Source organism: Coffea arabica, chromosome 2e (genome assembly GCF_036785885.1).
Source record: "Coffea arabica cultivar ET-39 chromosome 2e, Coffea Arabica ET-39 HiFi, whole genome shotgun sequence".
Taxonomy (NCBI): domain Eukaryota; kingdom Viridiplantae; phylum Streptophyta; class Magnoliopsida; order Gentianales; family Rubiaceae; genus Coffea; species Coffea arabica.
The window spans coordinates 8,494,752-8,512,679 of NC_092313.1; the positions used below are offsets into that span (position 1 = coordinate 8,494,752).

At 36.7% G+C, this 17,928-nt stretch overlaps 1 protein-coding gene across 3 annotated transcripts; it reads left to right on the top strand.

Moving 5' to 3' along the window:
• Positions 1–7,071: 7,071 nt before the first annotated feature.
• Positions 7,072–16,840, top strand: LOC113730694 (pleiotropic drug resistance protein 2). 3 transcript variants are annotated; one of them, XM_072078702.1, is made up of 21 exons: positions 7,072–7,370; positions 8,400–8,868; positions 9,015–9,135; positions 9,295–9,383; positions 9,654–9,738; positions 9,839–10,129; positions 10,213–10,303; positions 10,450–11,350; positions 11,489–11,649; positions 11,781–11,884; positions 11,979–12,144; positions 12,226–12,348; positions 13,283–13,428; positions 13,781–14,113; positions 14,313–14,603; positions 14,706–14,789; positions 15,097–15,230; positions 15,324–15,551; positions 15,655–15,826; positions 15,923–16,177; positions 16,350–16,840. In XM_072078702.1, exons 2-21 carry the CDS (start codon positions 8,477–8,479, stop codon positions 16,617–16,619), a joined length of 4,437 nt encoding a protein of 1,478 aa, XP_071934803.1. In that variant the 5' UTR covers positions 7,072–7,370; positions 8,400–8,476; the 3' UTR covers positions 16,620–16,840. The 3 variants fall into 3 exon arrangements, with proteins under 3 accessions (XP_071934803.1, XP_027111355.2, XP_071934804.1); XM_027255554.2 differs by having other exon boundaries at positions 7,292–7,914; XM_072078703.1 differs by lacking the exon at positions 7,072–7,370 and adding an exon at positions 8,107–8,229.
• Positions 16,841–17,928: the final 1,088 nt, after the last annotated feature.

A 17,928-nucleotide genomic window follows, 5' to 3' on the forward strand; every position in this document is an offset into this window, starting at 1 on the left:
GACTATAGATTAGATTATGTAAAATATAATTTGACAAATTTACCCTTAAAAATGATCACGGGTCTTGCACGTGATGGATTCCGGCCAAAAAATGATCCGAAACCTAATTAGGGACTAAATGTTGACCTTGGTTGATCAGTCCTTGGTTTTGATGATTAACAAACCAAAATATAGATTTGAACTAATATTTTTATGTGAGAAATTTGTTAGAACAGGTCATTGATCCAAAAGAGAATCGAAAAGATTTGAATCAAAGAGAAGTTAAGAAATATGAAGGTTCGGACGTAGAGGATCGGACGCTCGATAGAAGATCGGTCGTCCGACTGATGACGATACTCTTCGGACGCTTGGATCGGACGCTCATTCATTGCTTCGGCCGTCCGACACAAAAAGAATGAACGTTGAACATTCTGACTTCTATCGGACGCAGGGTTCGGATGCAGAACAAATGGTTCGGACATCCGATATGTGGTTCGGACGCATGGTTCGGACGCAGAGCAAATGGTTCGGACGTCCGACAGGCCAACGGCTAGTTTCGACAACATTTAATATTTGACCGTTGGAGAGCCTTTTGGAGCCATTTCTCACCTTCTATAAATATCCCAAAGCACAAGAAGACACAGACTTTTGGCCAACACTAAATACAAGTTTACAAGTGAGATCTTTGAGTAGAAATATTCTTTGTTGGCTGTATAAGGGGTTGGAAAAGTTGGATTGTGAGGTTGCTCAAGTGACGGTTACTCTCTAGGAGGAGTAAAACCTTGGTGAAGGTGAACCTATCACTTGGAGTGGTAAAACCTTGATAAAGGTTGCCTCACTTGTATAAAGTAGTTCTTAATTGAATGGGTAAGCTTTCAATTGTAGCTAGTTGAGGGTTTACTTGGAGAGTAGTAAAATTTCTTTGCTCAACCAAAGTATGTTTGGGGTGAGTAAGGAGTGAGCCTTCACTTGTACAAGTTGGTTAGCACTACCATCAATTGAAGAAACTATTTGGTGGATTCAACTCCAAGTTTGGAAGAAGTTTGGGAGTTTGATTGGTTTGAATTTCTTTTACTTTATTGTTACTCTATTTTTGTGCTTTAAAATTGCTTATATTCTTTGTCATTATATTTACTTGACTACTTGTCTGGTTGAGTATTTTGGTTGTATTTGGTTGTATCGGGGCTTATAATTGGCATCAGAGCTTGGTCTCCTAGAGATTAAGCTTAACCGCTTAGAGTAAAGATCATGACAATCATAAATGTTTCTTTTTTAGAAGGACAATCTATTGATCGACCACCTATGTTTAATGGTTCTCATTTTAGCATGTGAAAACAAAGAATGATGATTTTCTTACAATCCGTTTATATTGAATTATGGTATGTGGTAGAAGATGGTCCTTATGAAACTAGAATAGTTGACTCTACCACTAATTTGAGTAGATTAAAGACTAGACAAGAATTGAATGAAAAAGACAAGAGATACCTTTCTTTGAATGCCAAGGCCATGTATATATTGTGCAATTCATTAGATGTAAATGAATCTAGTAGAATTAAAGGTTATAAATCAGCTAAAGATATTTGGGATAAATTGTGTGAATTTCATGAAGGTAATCAAGATATTAAAGAACAAAAGAAATCTTTGCTTGTTTCTCAATATGAATTTTTCAAAATGCATCCTCTTGAAAATGTTGATAAGATGTGTAGTAGATTTTGTGACATTATTCAAGATCTTAAATTGCTTGGAAAAGAATATTCTTTGGGTGAGAAAAATAGAAAGATTTTGAATGTCTTGCCAAAAGAATGAGAAAACAAAATAAATGTTATAGAAGAGGCAAAGGATTTAAATTCTATGTCCATTGAATCTCTTGTGAATTCCCTAACCTCTTATGAATTAAAGCTGAAATTCAAAGTGCAAGAGGAAGAAAATGCAAGAATGTATAAGAGAGGCATAGCTTTTAAAGCATCTCAAGTGGGGGATAACCCATCCTTCATAGGTAATGAAAACATGAAAGTGGACAATGATATAACTCCTCACATCAAAAGTTTCAAGAAGATCTTCAACAAGAGAAGTTCAAGAGGAGATTGTAAAATTACATGGGATGAATGCAATTCAAAAAGAGAAAAAGAAGAGTTGACCCAAATGGCACTAATGGCCTTTGGAGAAGATGAGGTAAATTATTATCACTCTTCTAGTGATGAAGATAATGAAGATGATGATGTGCAAATTCTTATGATTAAAATGCATAAAAGCTTGAGAGAATCTTATGCTAAAAATAAAGATTTGAAAACAAAAATAAATGATTTGTTGGAAGAAAACTCCAAACTTTTTCAAGAAAACAAATGTTTGAGAATGGAAAATGATGATTTAAAAAATCAAAAAGGTGTTTTTGATTGCAAAAATAATTTGAAAAGGAAGTTGGAAGAGAAAACAAAGTTTTATGAAAAAATGTTGGAGGAACAAAATTTGTTAAAGAAAAGAATTAATGACTTGAACGAGTTTCTCCAAAATGAAAAACAAAAGTTTTCTCAAACAAAAGAAAACAAATCTTTTCAAGGCACAAATAAGTTTGTTATGATAAGAAATAAGAAAATTAGTTGCATTAAATCCACTTATGTGCAAAATACTTCTATCATGTGTCACTTTTGTTGCCAATTTGGACATATGCAAAATGATTGCTATGTAAAGAAAAATATGAGAAAAGGTATGAAATCCATGTGGATTGCTAGATCCTGTTGTACTAACTCCCAAGGACCCTATAAAAAATTACAATTGATATTTTGAAAGCTTTGACATTCTATATAGTCTTGATTTGAAAAATAAAGGGGGAGTTTGCTTTTTGATTGATGCCAAAAGGGGGAGTAGGATTTATTGAAATTTCTTTGTATGTTGACATTTTCTAAGGGGGAGTTTTATTTGAATTTATATGATCAAAGAAATCTTCATTTTGTTTGTCATCATAAAAAAGGGGGAGATTGTTGACCTTGGTTGATCAGCCCTTGGTTTTGATGATTAACAAACCAAAATGTAGATTTGGACTAATGTTTTTATGTGAGAAATTTGTTAGAACCGGTCATTGATCCAAAACAGAATCGAAAAGATTTGAATCAAAGAGAAGTTAAGAAATATGAAGGTTCGGACGTAGAGGATCGGACGCTCGATAGAGGATCGGTCGTCCGACTGACGACGATACTCTTCGGACGCTTGGATCGGACGCTCATTCATTGTTTCGGCCGTCCGACACAAAAAGAATGAACGTTGAACATTCTGACTTCTATCGGACGCAGGGTTCGGATGCAGAACAAATGGTTCGGACGTCCGATAGGTGGTTCGGACGCAGAGCAAATGGTTCGGACATCCGACAGGCCAACGGCTAGTTTCGACAGCATTTAATATTTGACCGTTGGAGAGTCTTTTGGAGCCATTTCTCACATTCTATAAATACCCCAAAGCACAAGAAGACACAGACTTTTGGCCAACACTAAATACAAGCTTACAAGTGAGATCTTTGAGTAGAAATATTCTTTGTTGGCTGTATAAGGGGTTGGGAAAGTTGGGTTGTGAGGTTGCTCAAGTGAAGGTTACTCTCTAGGAGGAGTAAAACCTTGGTGAAGGTGAACCTATCACTTGGAGTGGTAAAATCTTGATAAAGGTTGCCTCACTTGTATAAAGTAGTTCTTAATTGAATGGGTAAGCTTTCAATTGTAGCTAATTGAGGGTTTACTTGGAGAGTAGTAAAATTCCTTTATTCAACCAAAAGTATGTTTGGGATGAGGAAGGAGTGAGCCTTTACTTGTACAAGTTGGTTAGCACTACCATCAATTGAAGAAACTATTTGGTGGATTCAACTCCAAGTTTGGAAGAAGCTTGGGAGTTTGATTGGTTTGAATTTCTTTTACTTTTTTGTTACTCTATTTTTGTGCTTTAAAATTGCTTATATTCTTTGTCATTGTATTTACTTGACTACTTGTCTGGTTGAGTATTTTGGTTGTATTTGGTTGTATCGGGGCTTACACTAAATTTGACCGATGTGAATATATAAGGGATATAAAATTACACTTTTAAAAATAAGGGACGAAAAAAGTCATTTTACAAAATGTGAGAGACGTTTAGGACGATTTTCCCCTTAAATTAATACAAGTCGTTCTTCTTGACTTCTCGACCAACCAATACGCTGTCACCGTTAGTATATTGTGTATGACAAAGTATCTACAGCATCATCAGTGCATAAAAGAGATTGATCCAAAACCTTTTTTCTCTTCTCCGACATTTAGTAAAGTCTTTTGACTTTATGGATGGTATCTTTAAATAAAGCCACCAATTTTCAAACGATTTAAATCCTAATCAAAGAGTGGGCAACATTAGAGAGTTGCGTTTATGAGACGTAAGAAGGTTCTAAAACCCTTTTGGTTCCGTCTACGATGACAATTTCAGAAAAAGCCGTAATCGAAATCAAGTTAGGTGGAGAAAGATAACCACACGTAAGTAGATTTTTAATGTCCTTAAATTGTCCTTTTTACTACGAGTCCAAAATACCGGTAATTCTCCTTTACGGCTTTCCGTTCAAAAACCCAACTTTTCGTATGACACTTACTGTCACTTGCGTGATAAGTATGAAAATTTATTGTCAAAATTTCATGTATTATTGCACCGTTGGACCGTTTTCACATTTTGCCACCTAATTTTTAATGTTCATTTCATGTTCAGGGGCGAGGAATTTATTCGGCAAGCAACGCCGCCGCAATTACAAGAAGCCAAAAATCATTGGGTTACCGGTCAGTTAACTGTTAGTATCTCTCCCTTTGCTGTACCTTCATTGACGGAGACTCGACGCCAACCTCATTTATGAGCCGGGACCTCCGACTGCTTTTCCTTTGGCCCTTTTCTTTCTCAATTGCTTGCTGCTCGCTCTTTACATCTCTTCTACCCAGAACTAACAGTTGAAGATATTAAAAAACCGAACTTTTTGATGGTTCTTTTTTATATGCTTGGGTTAATTTTTTTTTCTTCTTTTTAAAAAAGTTTTGTGAATTTTGACTTCACATAAGTAGTCCACAAATCAAGAAAACAAATTCTAGATAATTCAAAACCCTTTCGTGCTATCACAAATTCTAGAGCGAATATTGTATTGAAACATGAGATATAAAAAATTAATACAACAATATGCAAATATTACAATATATGTTTGCCCTTTTTCATAATTTGTACCTCAAACTCAATCTTAACCCTTTAATTTGAAATTAACCAATCTCTCGCAATGAAATTTACCTTGCAATCACTAATATTAGTAGCTCTTTTTTTTTTTTTTTAAAAAAAAAAAAATACCCCTCCAACCAGTGATGGGCATAAAAAATAATTGAATGTCTCCATCTCGGGTCCATCCATTTAATGCTTTTGAGTTCAGACGCTATCGCAATTCACCAGACGCCATTTCAGCACCATCAAGAATGATTGGTTCCCAACTCAGAACCCATTTTTTTGGATCAGCACTTCTCAAAAAATCTCAAACACTCTTTTTCCCTTTTTTTTTTTGCATTAGAAATGAGAGGTTTAAAGAGTGTTTTCCGAAAAATACTAGTGGATTGCTGCAAACATACTCGTACTTATAGTTGGGGAAACAATTTAAGGCCACAAAAAACACCACCGTTAGTGGCAAATAGGAATTACCAAAAAATGAAAAGAAAATTAATAATGAACTATATACCACCATGTCCTTGTCCTTCCAAAATAAGAGCAGTAAAAGAGTATTTAATTCCTATCTTTCTAGGCCACTCTATCAAATAGAGTAATAATTAGGTAGTGGACCACTGATAAAATATCTGTCCACCTAAAAAGTTTTGCATTTCTTGCGGATGTGATTTTTAATTAGGTCCAAACGAATTAACAGAATACTGCACGTGGTCTCTAGTTTTCCCAGCTAATTTACGTTTATTGGTTCGGAGCCAATGCACTAGAAGGCCGTATTCTTACCATTTTACCCATGGTTTAAGTAATTCCTTTTTTTTTTTTTTGGGATGATGGTTAAAGTAATTCCTAAGCAAGAAAAGTGATAGTAGTGTAATTCATAGTAGGAGTAACAATAATGTCCCCCGTTCCTTAAACTAGGGAAATACGTATACTCTTTCCAAAGTTGGGGTTTTTCTTAATTACCAAAATTAAAATATATGTTTGAATCCTAACGAAAGTTAATCTAAAAGATACATTTGAATCGACTAAGAAAATATACACTAAGAGATAAGTTTGGATCCTAAAATTAACTTTGAATCTCAACAAAATGCACCACTTCCCGTAAAACCACGCAGGTACGCATCTCTTCCTTCCCTAACGCAATACTCGTGAATACGATACATTTTGAGCGTATTCGAATTCGTTTAGATTCAAACGACAATTTGAAATTTTTATTAATTATACTTTACAAATTAAAAAATCTACTTACAAATAAATATAAATAAAAATCTACAAAAATTTAAAAAAAAGGGTTGTCGAGGTTGGAGCTCTGTAAACGGTTTAAACCAAAAATTCCATGAAGAATTTGTACATACATACATATATACATATAAATTTCTAGCAGGATCGTTTAAGTTAAGGGCGTCGACAGCACAGAATAGAAAAACAATTTTCAACCATTCTTCCTCTAGAAGCTCATGCTAGTGATGCTACTTTTTTTTTTCGGTCAAAATAGTGATGCTACTTTCGGATCACATATTTCTTTTGTTCTCATCAATTATCTAGTCGTCTGAAATCTGATACCTATTAATTTTTCTACGACTTTATAAATTAATTAAAACCTCTTAAATTGCGTTTTTGTTTGTCTTATTTATGAGGTGGTCTAAGATAGAAAAAAAAAATTGTAGTGTCAGCCACCACACCACAAATGGTATGACAATTGTCAATATTTAACACTACTATTTGTCTAATTTTAGACAAATATCAAGTTTAGAAATTAACAAAAAAAAGGGGGAAAATTTCAGTCTATTTTAGTAATTGCTCTGTAATAGCAATAATTCTCTTACACATTTTCTCATCTTTTCTGGCTAATAAAAAAATAGGTCCGGTTATTCCTTTTCATCTAATTTCCTGAGAAACTGTTTCCACAAAATACCCGTAAATGACAAAGACGCGAAACAAAATGTCAACTGCGCAGCGCGTAAACACAAAGAAAAAGTTGGCTGTACAAAAGAATTGTGTAGTATCTGAGGAAGGAAGAGTGCAAGTACAACTCTGTCCTCATCTGCTAAATCATTATCTTAATCAGTTCATCAGCAGATTCTTTGAGAGTATAAAATGAAAAAGAGAGCTTGTCGGTTTTACTAGCTGAAATTTTGTTCAAGGCCATTGTCATGTTCTAAGATTTGAAGCCATCCACCCTCCCTCCAGAGTCCCCCCAACAGGTCCGGAAGCTCTTCTGCTGCTTAAATACTACTCACTAATTGGATCGCCCCATTCGGGCAAAGAAAAAAAAAAAGGACACAAACTGGCTGTCGTCCTTGGGAGTGTCTTTTCCAACAGTTTTGCTCTGCTCCTCATAATCCACAGTTTTTGACTTGGCTTTACATATCTGCCCATCTTTCTTGCCTTTTTGGCTTTTTACGAGTATTATTCGCATGCAATTATTTGATTCAAGAAGAATCTGTGTAGTAAAAGTAATAGTAACAGTAATAGCAAGAGCAAGAGTAGTAGGAGTACTGCTTCTGCCAACCGCCTAACCATGCTTATTTATTTAGCTTAAGTCATGGTAGAGGGTCCCCAGTCGCCATAATTTCCAATATACATCTTTATCCACTACGAACTCTGCACTTGCAACTCCCTTATTCAGTTTACTCCGCTGTGAAAAACTACCAAGCTTATCAAATATGGGCTCCCTGCGGTTCTTGAATCTTCACATTGGTTGATTCAATCGAATACAATTCAATTCATTCATCTTCTCACTTTTATGTGAGTTCCTAACTCAAATCCATTAGCAATTGGTTTATGTGCTTGTGCTTATTGTTTTTCATTATCTTCTGTTTTTTTTTTTCCCTTACTTTTCCCTGCAACCATGCTGATATTTTACTTAGGACATGCATGTGCTGTTTTGGTTGATACACAAGTTATTTTGGTCATTTCATTGATCTGAATTATAAAAACTAACTCCTCCTCGTTTTTCATTTGTCTCCTTCAGTTACATCTGTGCAGACAGTTTCTCAACTGTTAGAGCAGGCAATCCCAAGAAAAATAAAGTTCCGCTTTACTGGGATTCTGATTTAATCTGTAACTATTAAAACTAATCATTAACTTGCTATGCAACTACGTTCTTTTTGTTTCTTTTCTCGGCAATTCGATTGAATGGCTGATATGGACAGGTTTATTGCATTTTATGTCTCTGAATCCTCTTCAGTTTTAGCTTAGGACTAATATTTAGAGAATTTTGGTATTTGAAGGTTTCAAGGTGGGAAGAGATCTTGGTGTGAAGGGAAGAATTAGTTGTTCTGTGTTTTAGTCTTTGCAAAGGATAGAAATGGCTACACTCGGCAGAGATGACCTTACGAGGTCCATCAGCAGAGGGTCTACGAGTAGAAGGTTGAGCTTGTCAATCAGCTCAAGAAGTTGGACTTCAGCCAGTGTTAAGGAAGTATTTGCCGGGCCTGGTGGAGATGTATTCCAGAGAAGTAGGAGGGAAGATGATGAAGAAGAGTTGAAGTGGGCTGCAATTGAGAGACTTCCGACATATGATCGATTAAGAAAAGGGATGCTGAAGCAAGTGTTAGATGATGGGACAGTCGTTCGAGAGGAGGTTGATGTTGCCAATCTTGGTATGCAAGATAGGAAGCAACTCATGGAAAGTATCCTGAAAGTTGTGGAAGAAGATAATGAGAGGTTCCTTCAAAGACTCAGAGACAGGACTGACAGGTGAGGCACTTCATACTTTCAAGTTATTAGACTTCTTAATTTGTTATTTTTTATGCTTTGAAAGTGCATGAGGAGATAGTTTATCTGTCTGTCCTACTGCTAGGTCACACATTTTAGTATAAACGAATCTCACTTTTGTTAAATAGGGTGGGTATTGACATCCCCAAAATTGAAGTACGATATGAGCATTTGTCGATTGAAGGAGATGCATATGTAGGATCCAGGGCTCTTCCTACTCTGCTAAATGCTTCATTCAATGTGGTTGAGGTAGGTAGTAACCTTCGGGGTGAGATTGTCTAATGGAATAGAGAAAATGCTAAAGTATAACATAGTGCTTTTATCATTGCAGCGTTTTGACACATATTGTGATAATATGAATTACTATTTTTACCTTAATCTTTCTCCGAATTTTTTCCCAATTAATAGGGCATTCTTGAAAAATTGAGGGTTTTTCCGTCAAAGAAAAGGGTTGTGAAGATACTTCACGATGTAAGCGGAGTTGTAAAGCCATCCAGGTTGGTCTTTGGAATTGAATTGAATGCTTAACTCTCAGTTTGGCAAAACAGTTTTATGAACGAGAATTTTTTCTCTTTGGGCACTTCTATGGAAGTGATCAGAGACCAAAAGTCTCTATATTGTTTCTGTATCAACTGTTGCATGAGAAAAATTAGAATTCTCCAACCCTGTGCACTGGGCTGGTTCATACCATCTGAAATTTAGGATTGCCAGTTATGATATGTTTTATACGTCTTATTACAGTCATCTTGTCAATTTTTTTTGTTTAGGATGACACTACTTCTTGGACCACCAGGCTCTGGGAAAACTACTTTGCTGAAGGCCCTTGCTGGAGCCCTGGACAAGGATCTTAGGGTTTGTGATTTTCATTCTTCTTGCTCCACGTTATGCAAAATTTGGATGTCTTTCTGGCGTGTAATCCAACTCAATTGTTTTCTGCAACTATTGTGGACAGGTCACTGGAAAAATCACTTATTGTGGTCATGAAATGTCAGAGTTTATTCCTCAAAGGACTTGTGCCTATATTAGCCAGCATGATCTGCATCATGGAGAGCTGACTGTCAGGGAGACATTGGACTTTTCGGGGCGATGCTTAGGTGTTGGAACCAGATTTGACCTTCTTGCAGAGCTTTCAAGGAGAGAAAAAGATGCTGGAATAAAGCCTGACCCTGAGATAGATACGTTCATGAAAGCCACAGCGGTGGCAGGCCAAGAATCTAGTCTTGTCACAGATTATGTTCTTAAGGTTTGTTTACTTGCATGCTATAATGAATTTTTAAAGTCAAATCAAATTGAACATATGAACTGATGATTGAAGTGATAAAACAGATTCTTGGATTAGATATTTGTGCCGATATTATGGTAGGTAATGAGATGAGGAGGGGCATCTCAGGTGGACAGAAAAAGCGGCTTACTACTGGTAAGTAGAATCATATCAGACAAGGTCCAAAGATCAATTCTCTAATTCTTCCTTTTCTTAATTTACCAAGGTGCCTGGGAGCCATGCTAAATTTTGCTAGTGCATTACATCAGTGCAATGACAATTGGTCTGTTGGCTAAATGCAGGAGAAATGCTTGTTGGCCCTGCAAAGGTCTTTTTCATGGATGAGATCTCAACGGGTCTTGATAGTTCCACCACTTATCAGATAGTCAAGTTCATGAGGCAGATGGTCCATATCATGGATGTGACAATGATAATTTCACTTCTCCAACCTGCTCCAGAAACTTATGATCTCTTTGATGATATCATTTTGCTTTCAGAGGGACAGATTGTCTACCAAGGTCCAACTGAGCATGTTTTAGAGTTCTTTGAGAGTGTTGGTTTTAGGTGCCCAGAAAGGAAAGGGGTCGCCGACTTTTTACAAGAGGTTACATCTATGAAGGACCAAGAGCAATACTGGTTCAGGAAAAACGAACCTTACCATTACGTTTCTGTTCCTGAATTTGTAGACCGCTTCAGTTCTTTCCATATTGGACAGAAAATTTTTGATGAAATTGCTATTCCATATGACAAAGCTAAAATTCATCCTGCTGCATTAGTCACTGAAAAGTATGGTATCTCCAGTATGGAACTTCTTAAAGCATGTTTAGCAAGGGAATGGCTACTGATGAAACGCAACTCTTTCTTATACATATTTAAGACCACTCAGATCACTATCATGTCAATCATTGCTTTTACAGTGTTTTTTAGGACAGAAATGAAGGTTGGTCAGTTTCAGGATGGAGGCAAATTTTATGGTGCCCTATTTTTCAGCCTTGTCAATGTGATGTTTAATGGTACAGCAGAGCTTGCTCTGACAATTTTCAGGCTTCCCGTGTTCTTCAAACAGAGGAATTCTCTTTTCTTTCCTGCATGGGCTTTTGCTATGCCAATCTGGATTCTCAGGATACCGCTTTCACTAATGGAATCATTGATATGGATAGTTCTTACTTATTATACTATAGGCTTCGCTCCTGCTGCTAGTAGGTATTTTCTGCAACTTACCCTAAACATATATCTGGATATTGTTGATTATATCTAGGTTTATCATAAGAGATCCAGTATTACATGCTTACTACGTGAAAGAGTTACTGACATACGTCATCTAACCCTGAAACTACTCAGGTTCTTCCGCCAATTGTTGGCCTTTTTTGCTTTGCATCAGATGGCTTTGTCACTCTTTCGATTTATTGCCGCACTTGGAAGAGTGCAAGTTGTTGCTAACACTCTTGGTACCTTCGCTTTGCTTATGGTTTTTGTTCTTGGTGGTTTTATCATTGCTAAAGGTTAGTATATTTTAGCTCATTGCAGTTTGAACGTTTTTGAACTAAAGCGAATCAATTTCCTAAAGGATCTTGATAATTTTTATGTTTAGTTAATCATTAAATAGATTTTAAAATCCATGTCACTCATGCAGATGACATCAAACCGTGGATGATATGGGGCTACTATGTATCTCCTATGTCGTATGGACAAAATGCCATAGTCATCAATGAGTTTCTGGATAAAAGATGGAGTACCGTAAGCTCTTTTGACAGTTTATTACTAACAATTTTTATCTCCTCAAACAGCTGTAATCGTCACTGCTTAGCTCAAAGTCCTTTTTCTTTTCTAGCCATACAATGGCACAGGATTTCTTGAAACCACCGTGGGGAAGGTTCTTCTCAAGTCCAGGGGCATGTATACAACAGAGTCTATGTATTGGATATGTGTTATTGCACTCTTTGCGTTCTCACTGCTCTTCAATGTCTGCTTTATTCTCGCGCTGACTTACTTGAATCGTAAGTTTGTGACTGTTTGTTTAACATGGAAGTCATTGTCCCTAATTCAACGTTTGACAACTTTCTTTAATCTGATCGCAGCTTTTGGGGATTCTAAAACTATTATTGCGGATGTGAATGATAAACAAGATAAAAAGAAGCACTCCTCTAACTTAAGAATTCCCACAGAAAGTACCTCAGCATCTACTGCTCCAGTATTTGAAGGTTTGGGATCAGACTTCTTTTCATCTTTTGCTAGTGTCAATTTATTTTTTGGAACTGTTTATTTTCATGCATGTCTATGGTGTCATTCAGGCCTCGTTCCTATCATGGAGGGAGCAATTTAAACAGTTATCTGTCCATGTTCTGCAAATATATCATTTTCTTAGAATCCAGAGTAGCTTTTCTCAGAGGAAAGTTCGGAGAGACCGTGCCTTTCAGAATCCTAGCGAGCATCTCTTTTCCCGTTACTTTCACTCTTAAATCCTGCCGCTATGCACATCTGTTCTTTGCAAAACTCACATTTCTTGAATGAACAAACTAATTGTTGCCCATCTGGATATTGTTTGTAGTGATTCTAAGATCTTTTTCTTGTCCTTAATTATGGTAAATGACGGCAATCCTTGAATTACAATTTTCTTTAGTTAACTCAAACTTGTACATAAGACTCAACATTCGCAGGGGCTAAGAAGATGCTCATTATCATTTAGATATGCAGATAGGCTGCATTTGAAACATCACTACAGTGAGTACTATCACTGTTATTGTGCCCCTGCACGACTGCCTTTAGTTTTTGTATCTCATGCTAAGGCTAAACTGATGTGCTTCCATAAGTTCCTGTTCTAGCCCCACCAAAAACAAACACAATATAACTGGTGTAGGTGAAATTGCTTGTGTAAGGGTCTTTCCTGGCATGCCAAGTGTTGGTTGGCCATGTGATGATGTTGAGTTTCCTTTAATTTTTGGCAACACATTTCTGCTAAATCCTTTAGTTTAAATAGATAATTTTGAATCCTTAAGTTTAATTATATACTTTTGAGACCTTAACTTTCTGGTAGATAATGAATTCAGTATGTAAAATATGTTCCCTCTTACTGTCAGAGAATATAATACAACAATAGCTTTTCTGTTTGGTTTCTTATGGTTTAAATGCTTACAGGTATAGATATGGCAGTAAGACCTGCACCACAGCGGAGCAACTTAAGTGTTGAAGAGAATGGAAACAAGAAGAGAGGAATGGTGCTACCATTCCAGCCCTTGTCACTTGCGTTCAATCACATCAACTATTATGTTGATATGCCAGATGTGAGTCATCTCATCTGAAACTTATGCAACACATCTCAGCGTATGTTATCCTCTACTTGTGGTGCAAAATTAGAGAAAAATCATATTACTCCTAAGGATTACTCATGCCCTGTCATCCTCTAATTGGAAAGGGTAGTTAAATCTGTGGTTGTGAAACATTAGCTATTGATCTCAGTAACCATATTCATATCTTAGTTATAGTCCATTGATATACCATTAGCTTAGGTTGTTGAACTATTTGAAACTGGCATATGCAGGCACATTCCATAAATTATCCTATCAGCATTAAGTCCTTTTAGTAATTTGGAACTGCCACTGTCAATCTGATATGAGATTATGGTTTGTCTATCAGGAAATGAAAAAGCAAGGAATTGAAGAGACGCGCCTCCAATTGTTGCGAGATGTTAGCGGTGCTTTTCGTCCTGGTGTTTTAACAGCATTGGTTGGTGTTAGTGGTGCTGGAAAGACCACTCTGATGGATGTTTTAGCAGGAAGAAAAACTGGGGGATACATTGAAGGAAGTATAAGCATTTCTGGTTACCCCAAAAACCAATCAACTTTTGCTCGCGTCAGCGGCTACTGTGAACAGAATGACATACATTCTCCACATGTTACTGTCTATGAGTCTGTTGTGTACTCGGCCTGGTTGCGTCTTTCTCCAGATATAGATAAGCAAACACGGAAGGTATGTTGTCTTTTGGCTCTTAACTTGATTTAATACCTCTTTTTGGTTGCTTTCAATGTTCTGAGGATGCGTCTATAGACTGTCCAAATGTTTTCCTCTGCTCTTTTCCTCCACCATCTTATCATCCTTGCCTTGCACAATGAGTAGAGTTGAATTTCAGTTTATGTTAAGTATTAACCGTCTTCACTTTGTTTTTTAGATGTTTGTTGATGAAGTCATGGACTTGATTGAGTTAAATTCTCTAAGGAATAGTTTAGTTGGCCTTCCTGGGGTAGACGGATTGTCAACTGAACAAAGGAAGAGGCTCACAATAGCAGTGGAACTCGTGGCTAATCCATCAATAATATTTATGGATGAGCCCACATCTGGTCTCGATGCTAGAGCTGCTGCTATTGTGATGCGCACTGTGAGGAACACCGTAGACACGGGACGAACAGTAGTCTGTACAATTCACCAACCAAGTATAGATATATTTGAAGCATTTGATGAGGTATTGCCTGGTAGTGTAACAGAGATAATTTATTGTATGATCAAGGAATTTCCCTTCTAATTTGAGGTGTTTCTTCTCAACTGAATTATCTTTGCTGTATAGCTATTGCTGATGAAGAGAGGAGGGCAAGTCATCTATGGCGGACCACTTGGCCAACGTTCTCATCTCATGATAGAATATTTTGAGGTATCAGTTTAGTGCAGATTGCTCTTTTCGCTTCCCTGCTAAAATTTTTTTTGCTGATCCAAGATTTAACAAAGAAAAAAGTAGCTTTTTCACTTTAACTAGTGCAAACGATTCATATATTAAAGCTTTCAAAGTTCCCCCATTACTAACACTACTTTATGATAACTACATCATTGGTTTGAAAAGCATTAGTAGCATTTTTGCACACGGGAGACTAGTAAATACACTATTTGTAAAAATCAACTTAAGTTGACAGTAACCATTTCAAAAACCCTTTCTTCCATTAACATATGCTATGTTTTTGCAGTCTGTACCTGGGGTAACCAAGATTAGAGAAGGATATAATCCTGCTACATGGATGTTGGATATCAGCACTCCCTCAGTCGAGGCTCAGCTCAATGTGGACTTCGCTGAAATTTATGCTAATTCTGATGTTTATAGGTACTTCAGAATGAGAATCAAATCCCATCAATCCTGATTTTTTTTTTTGTCCTATCCCCTAATTTTGCACTCTTGCATCTTGCCCCATCTCAGGAGAAATCAAGAACTTATCAAACAACTCAGCACCCCACCACCTGGGTCCCAGGATCTTTATTTCCCTACTAAATATTCTCAATCATTCTTCAACCAATGCAAGGCTTGTTTCTGGAAACACCAATTATCCTACTGGAGGAATCCAAAATACAATGCTATAAGATTTTTCATGACAACAATTATAGGTATCATATTTGGCGTTATCTTTTGGAGAAAAGGGCACAAGATGTGAGTCTCTCTGCCTTAGTTTTGGCAACATTGAGCAATGAATTCCTATTTTGTTTTTGCAATATTTGGATGCTCATCTTACATTGGATCCTCACTCTAACAGGTATAAACAGCAAGACCTATTAAACCTAGTCGGAGCTATGTATGCTGCTGTTATGTTTCTTGGTGGAACGAATACTTCTGCTGTCCAGTCCGTTGTAGCAGTGGAAAGAACGGTATTCTATCGTGAAAAAGCAGCAGGAATGTATTCAGCACTGCCTTATGCTTTTGCTCAGGTAATACAATGACAACGAGTCGCTAGTTTATTTCTCTCTTTCAATGGAAAGTAAAACTGACCCGGAAAACTAATTTCCAATTCATTATGCCTGCAGGTGGCCACTGAGGTTATCTATGTTGCTCTGCAGACTTTTATTTACAGCCTCCTCCTTTACTCGATGATTGGATTCCACTGGCAAGTTGATAAGTTCTTATTGTTCTATTACTTCGTCTTTATGTGCTTCGTCTACTTCGGATTGTACGGGATGATGCTTGTGGCACTCACCCCAAATTACCAGATAGCTGCCATCGGCATGTCCTTCTTCCTCAACTTTTGGAACTTATTCTCTGGTTTTATGATCCCTAGAACGGTAAGCATTTCAGGGAGAAATAGAAGAAATTAAGCTCTTGGTCTATCTGATGTTTATCATTCATAGATGTAAATATGCTACTAATTAAGGTCTCAATTATCATTCTTTGATTCTTGGCCGTTCCTCTACATGGGAAGAAAAGTTTGTCTAATATTCGAGAAAATATATGCAGCAAATTCCTGTATGGTGGCGGTGGTATTACTGGGGATCTCCTGTTGCATGGACAATATATGGGCTTGTGACATCTCAAGTTGGTGACATGACCGAACCTGTTGCAATACCAGGCTTGGGTGAACTACCAATGAAGGAGTACTTGAAACAATATTTGGGATACAAACATGATTTTCTTGGAGTTGTTGCTGTTGTCCATCTTGGTTGGGTAGTGCTCTTCTGCTTCGTCTTTGCCTACGCCATCAAGTTTTTGAACTTCCAGAAAAGATAATTGAGACACCAGACTTCGTTTATACAATTTTTTGTCGCTAGACAGGTTAATGTACATAACCGAAGAAGAAAAAGAGAGCTTGTTTGGAATTCATTGTAGTCAGTTATTACACAAATGTCAGATGTTAGAGAAAAAAAAGTGTCTTGCACATCAGTGAAGATGCTATGCTGTGCTTAGATCTTATTATTTTATTTTGATAAATATCTCTAATAATTTCTGCACACTACATCTCTTTTCCGATTTTTATAATTGTACTTTCCACTAGTTTCCACTGTTACTTCCAAACTGGCTGCTTCATTTTTTTCTCCTAATTATTCATGTTAATCCCATCTTTCTTTTCAATGCGTTTTTACAACTTTAAAAAATATCACTACTGTGTAAACGAAAAGTTTGAGAGTAAGCATTACACAATCTCCAAGATAATTTTTGGACAAAACAAAGAGAATAGATCCTCCGTTTTTCTAACACATGTACTATTTGGATTTTTATGGGATTTCCAAAACCATTACTAGAAAATCAACCACGAGAATTCTTGATCTCTCTCAATTCGGGATCGAACATCAATTGCTACGATTCGAAAGACAGCGCATTGAGATAGATGTAAATGAACAGGAACGGAATAAAAAGGAATAATTGCAAAGGAAAAGAAATCTTTTTTGGAATATTTATAGCATCCTTTTTATATAAACCCCCCTACTCCTCTTTACAAAATTTTTACAGAACCCTATGATTCTTAAGCTGTGAAGTTGAAATTTCTAAGTTTTCTTTTCCAGAAATTTGAAGGACTGATTTTTCAAAATCTCATGATCGATGTTCCATTGAGGTAATCTATTTTTTTTCTTTTAAATTCGTTGCTGTCTTTTGACGGATGAAGAATCAACTCTATCATGGTTAAGTAACGCTAAGTTATCATCCAATGTATGTTCAACTCAATGGTGAAGCTGCTTTCCCAACTTTGAGCCAACTTAATAACAGCATCCTGGATGACTAATCATACCACACCGCATTCTCGGAATGCAAACGATAAGTTTCATCTTCGATCAATTCGATCCACTTTGATCAAATTTTCTAGCAAAAAGAACTTGCGCAAAAATCCGCAGGAAGAAGAAAGTCTGATTACCATGCATCTTTCGGCCAACTTCTAGCCTCCTTGGTTTCTTGGAGCGGACTAAGGGACGGGTAGCACAGGAATATTCATTTGTCGTCCATTGACAATGCCTGGACTTGCCTTCCAGCTGAACCCTGATCAAGGAATCAGAGATTTAAACTCACCGGTGGCAGAGATTAAGTCAAGAGTCTTTGAAAATGA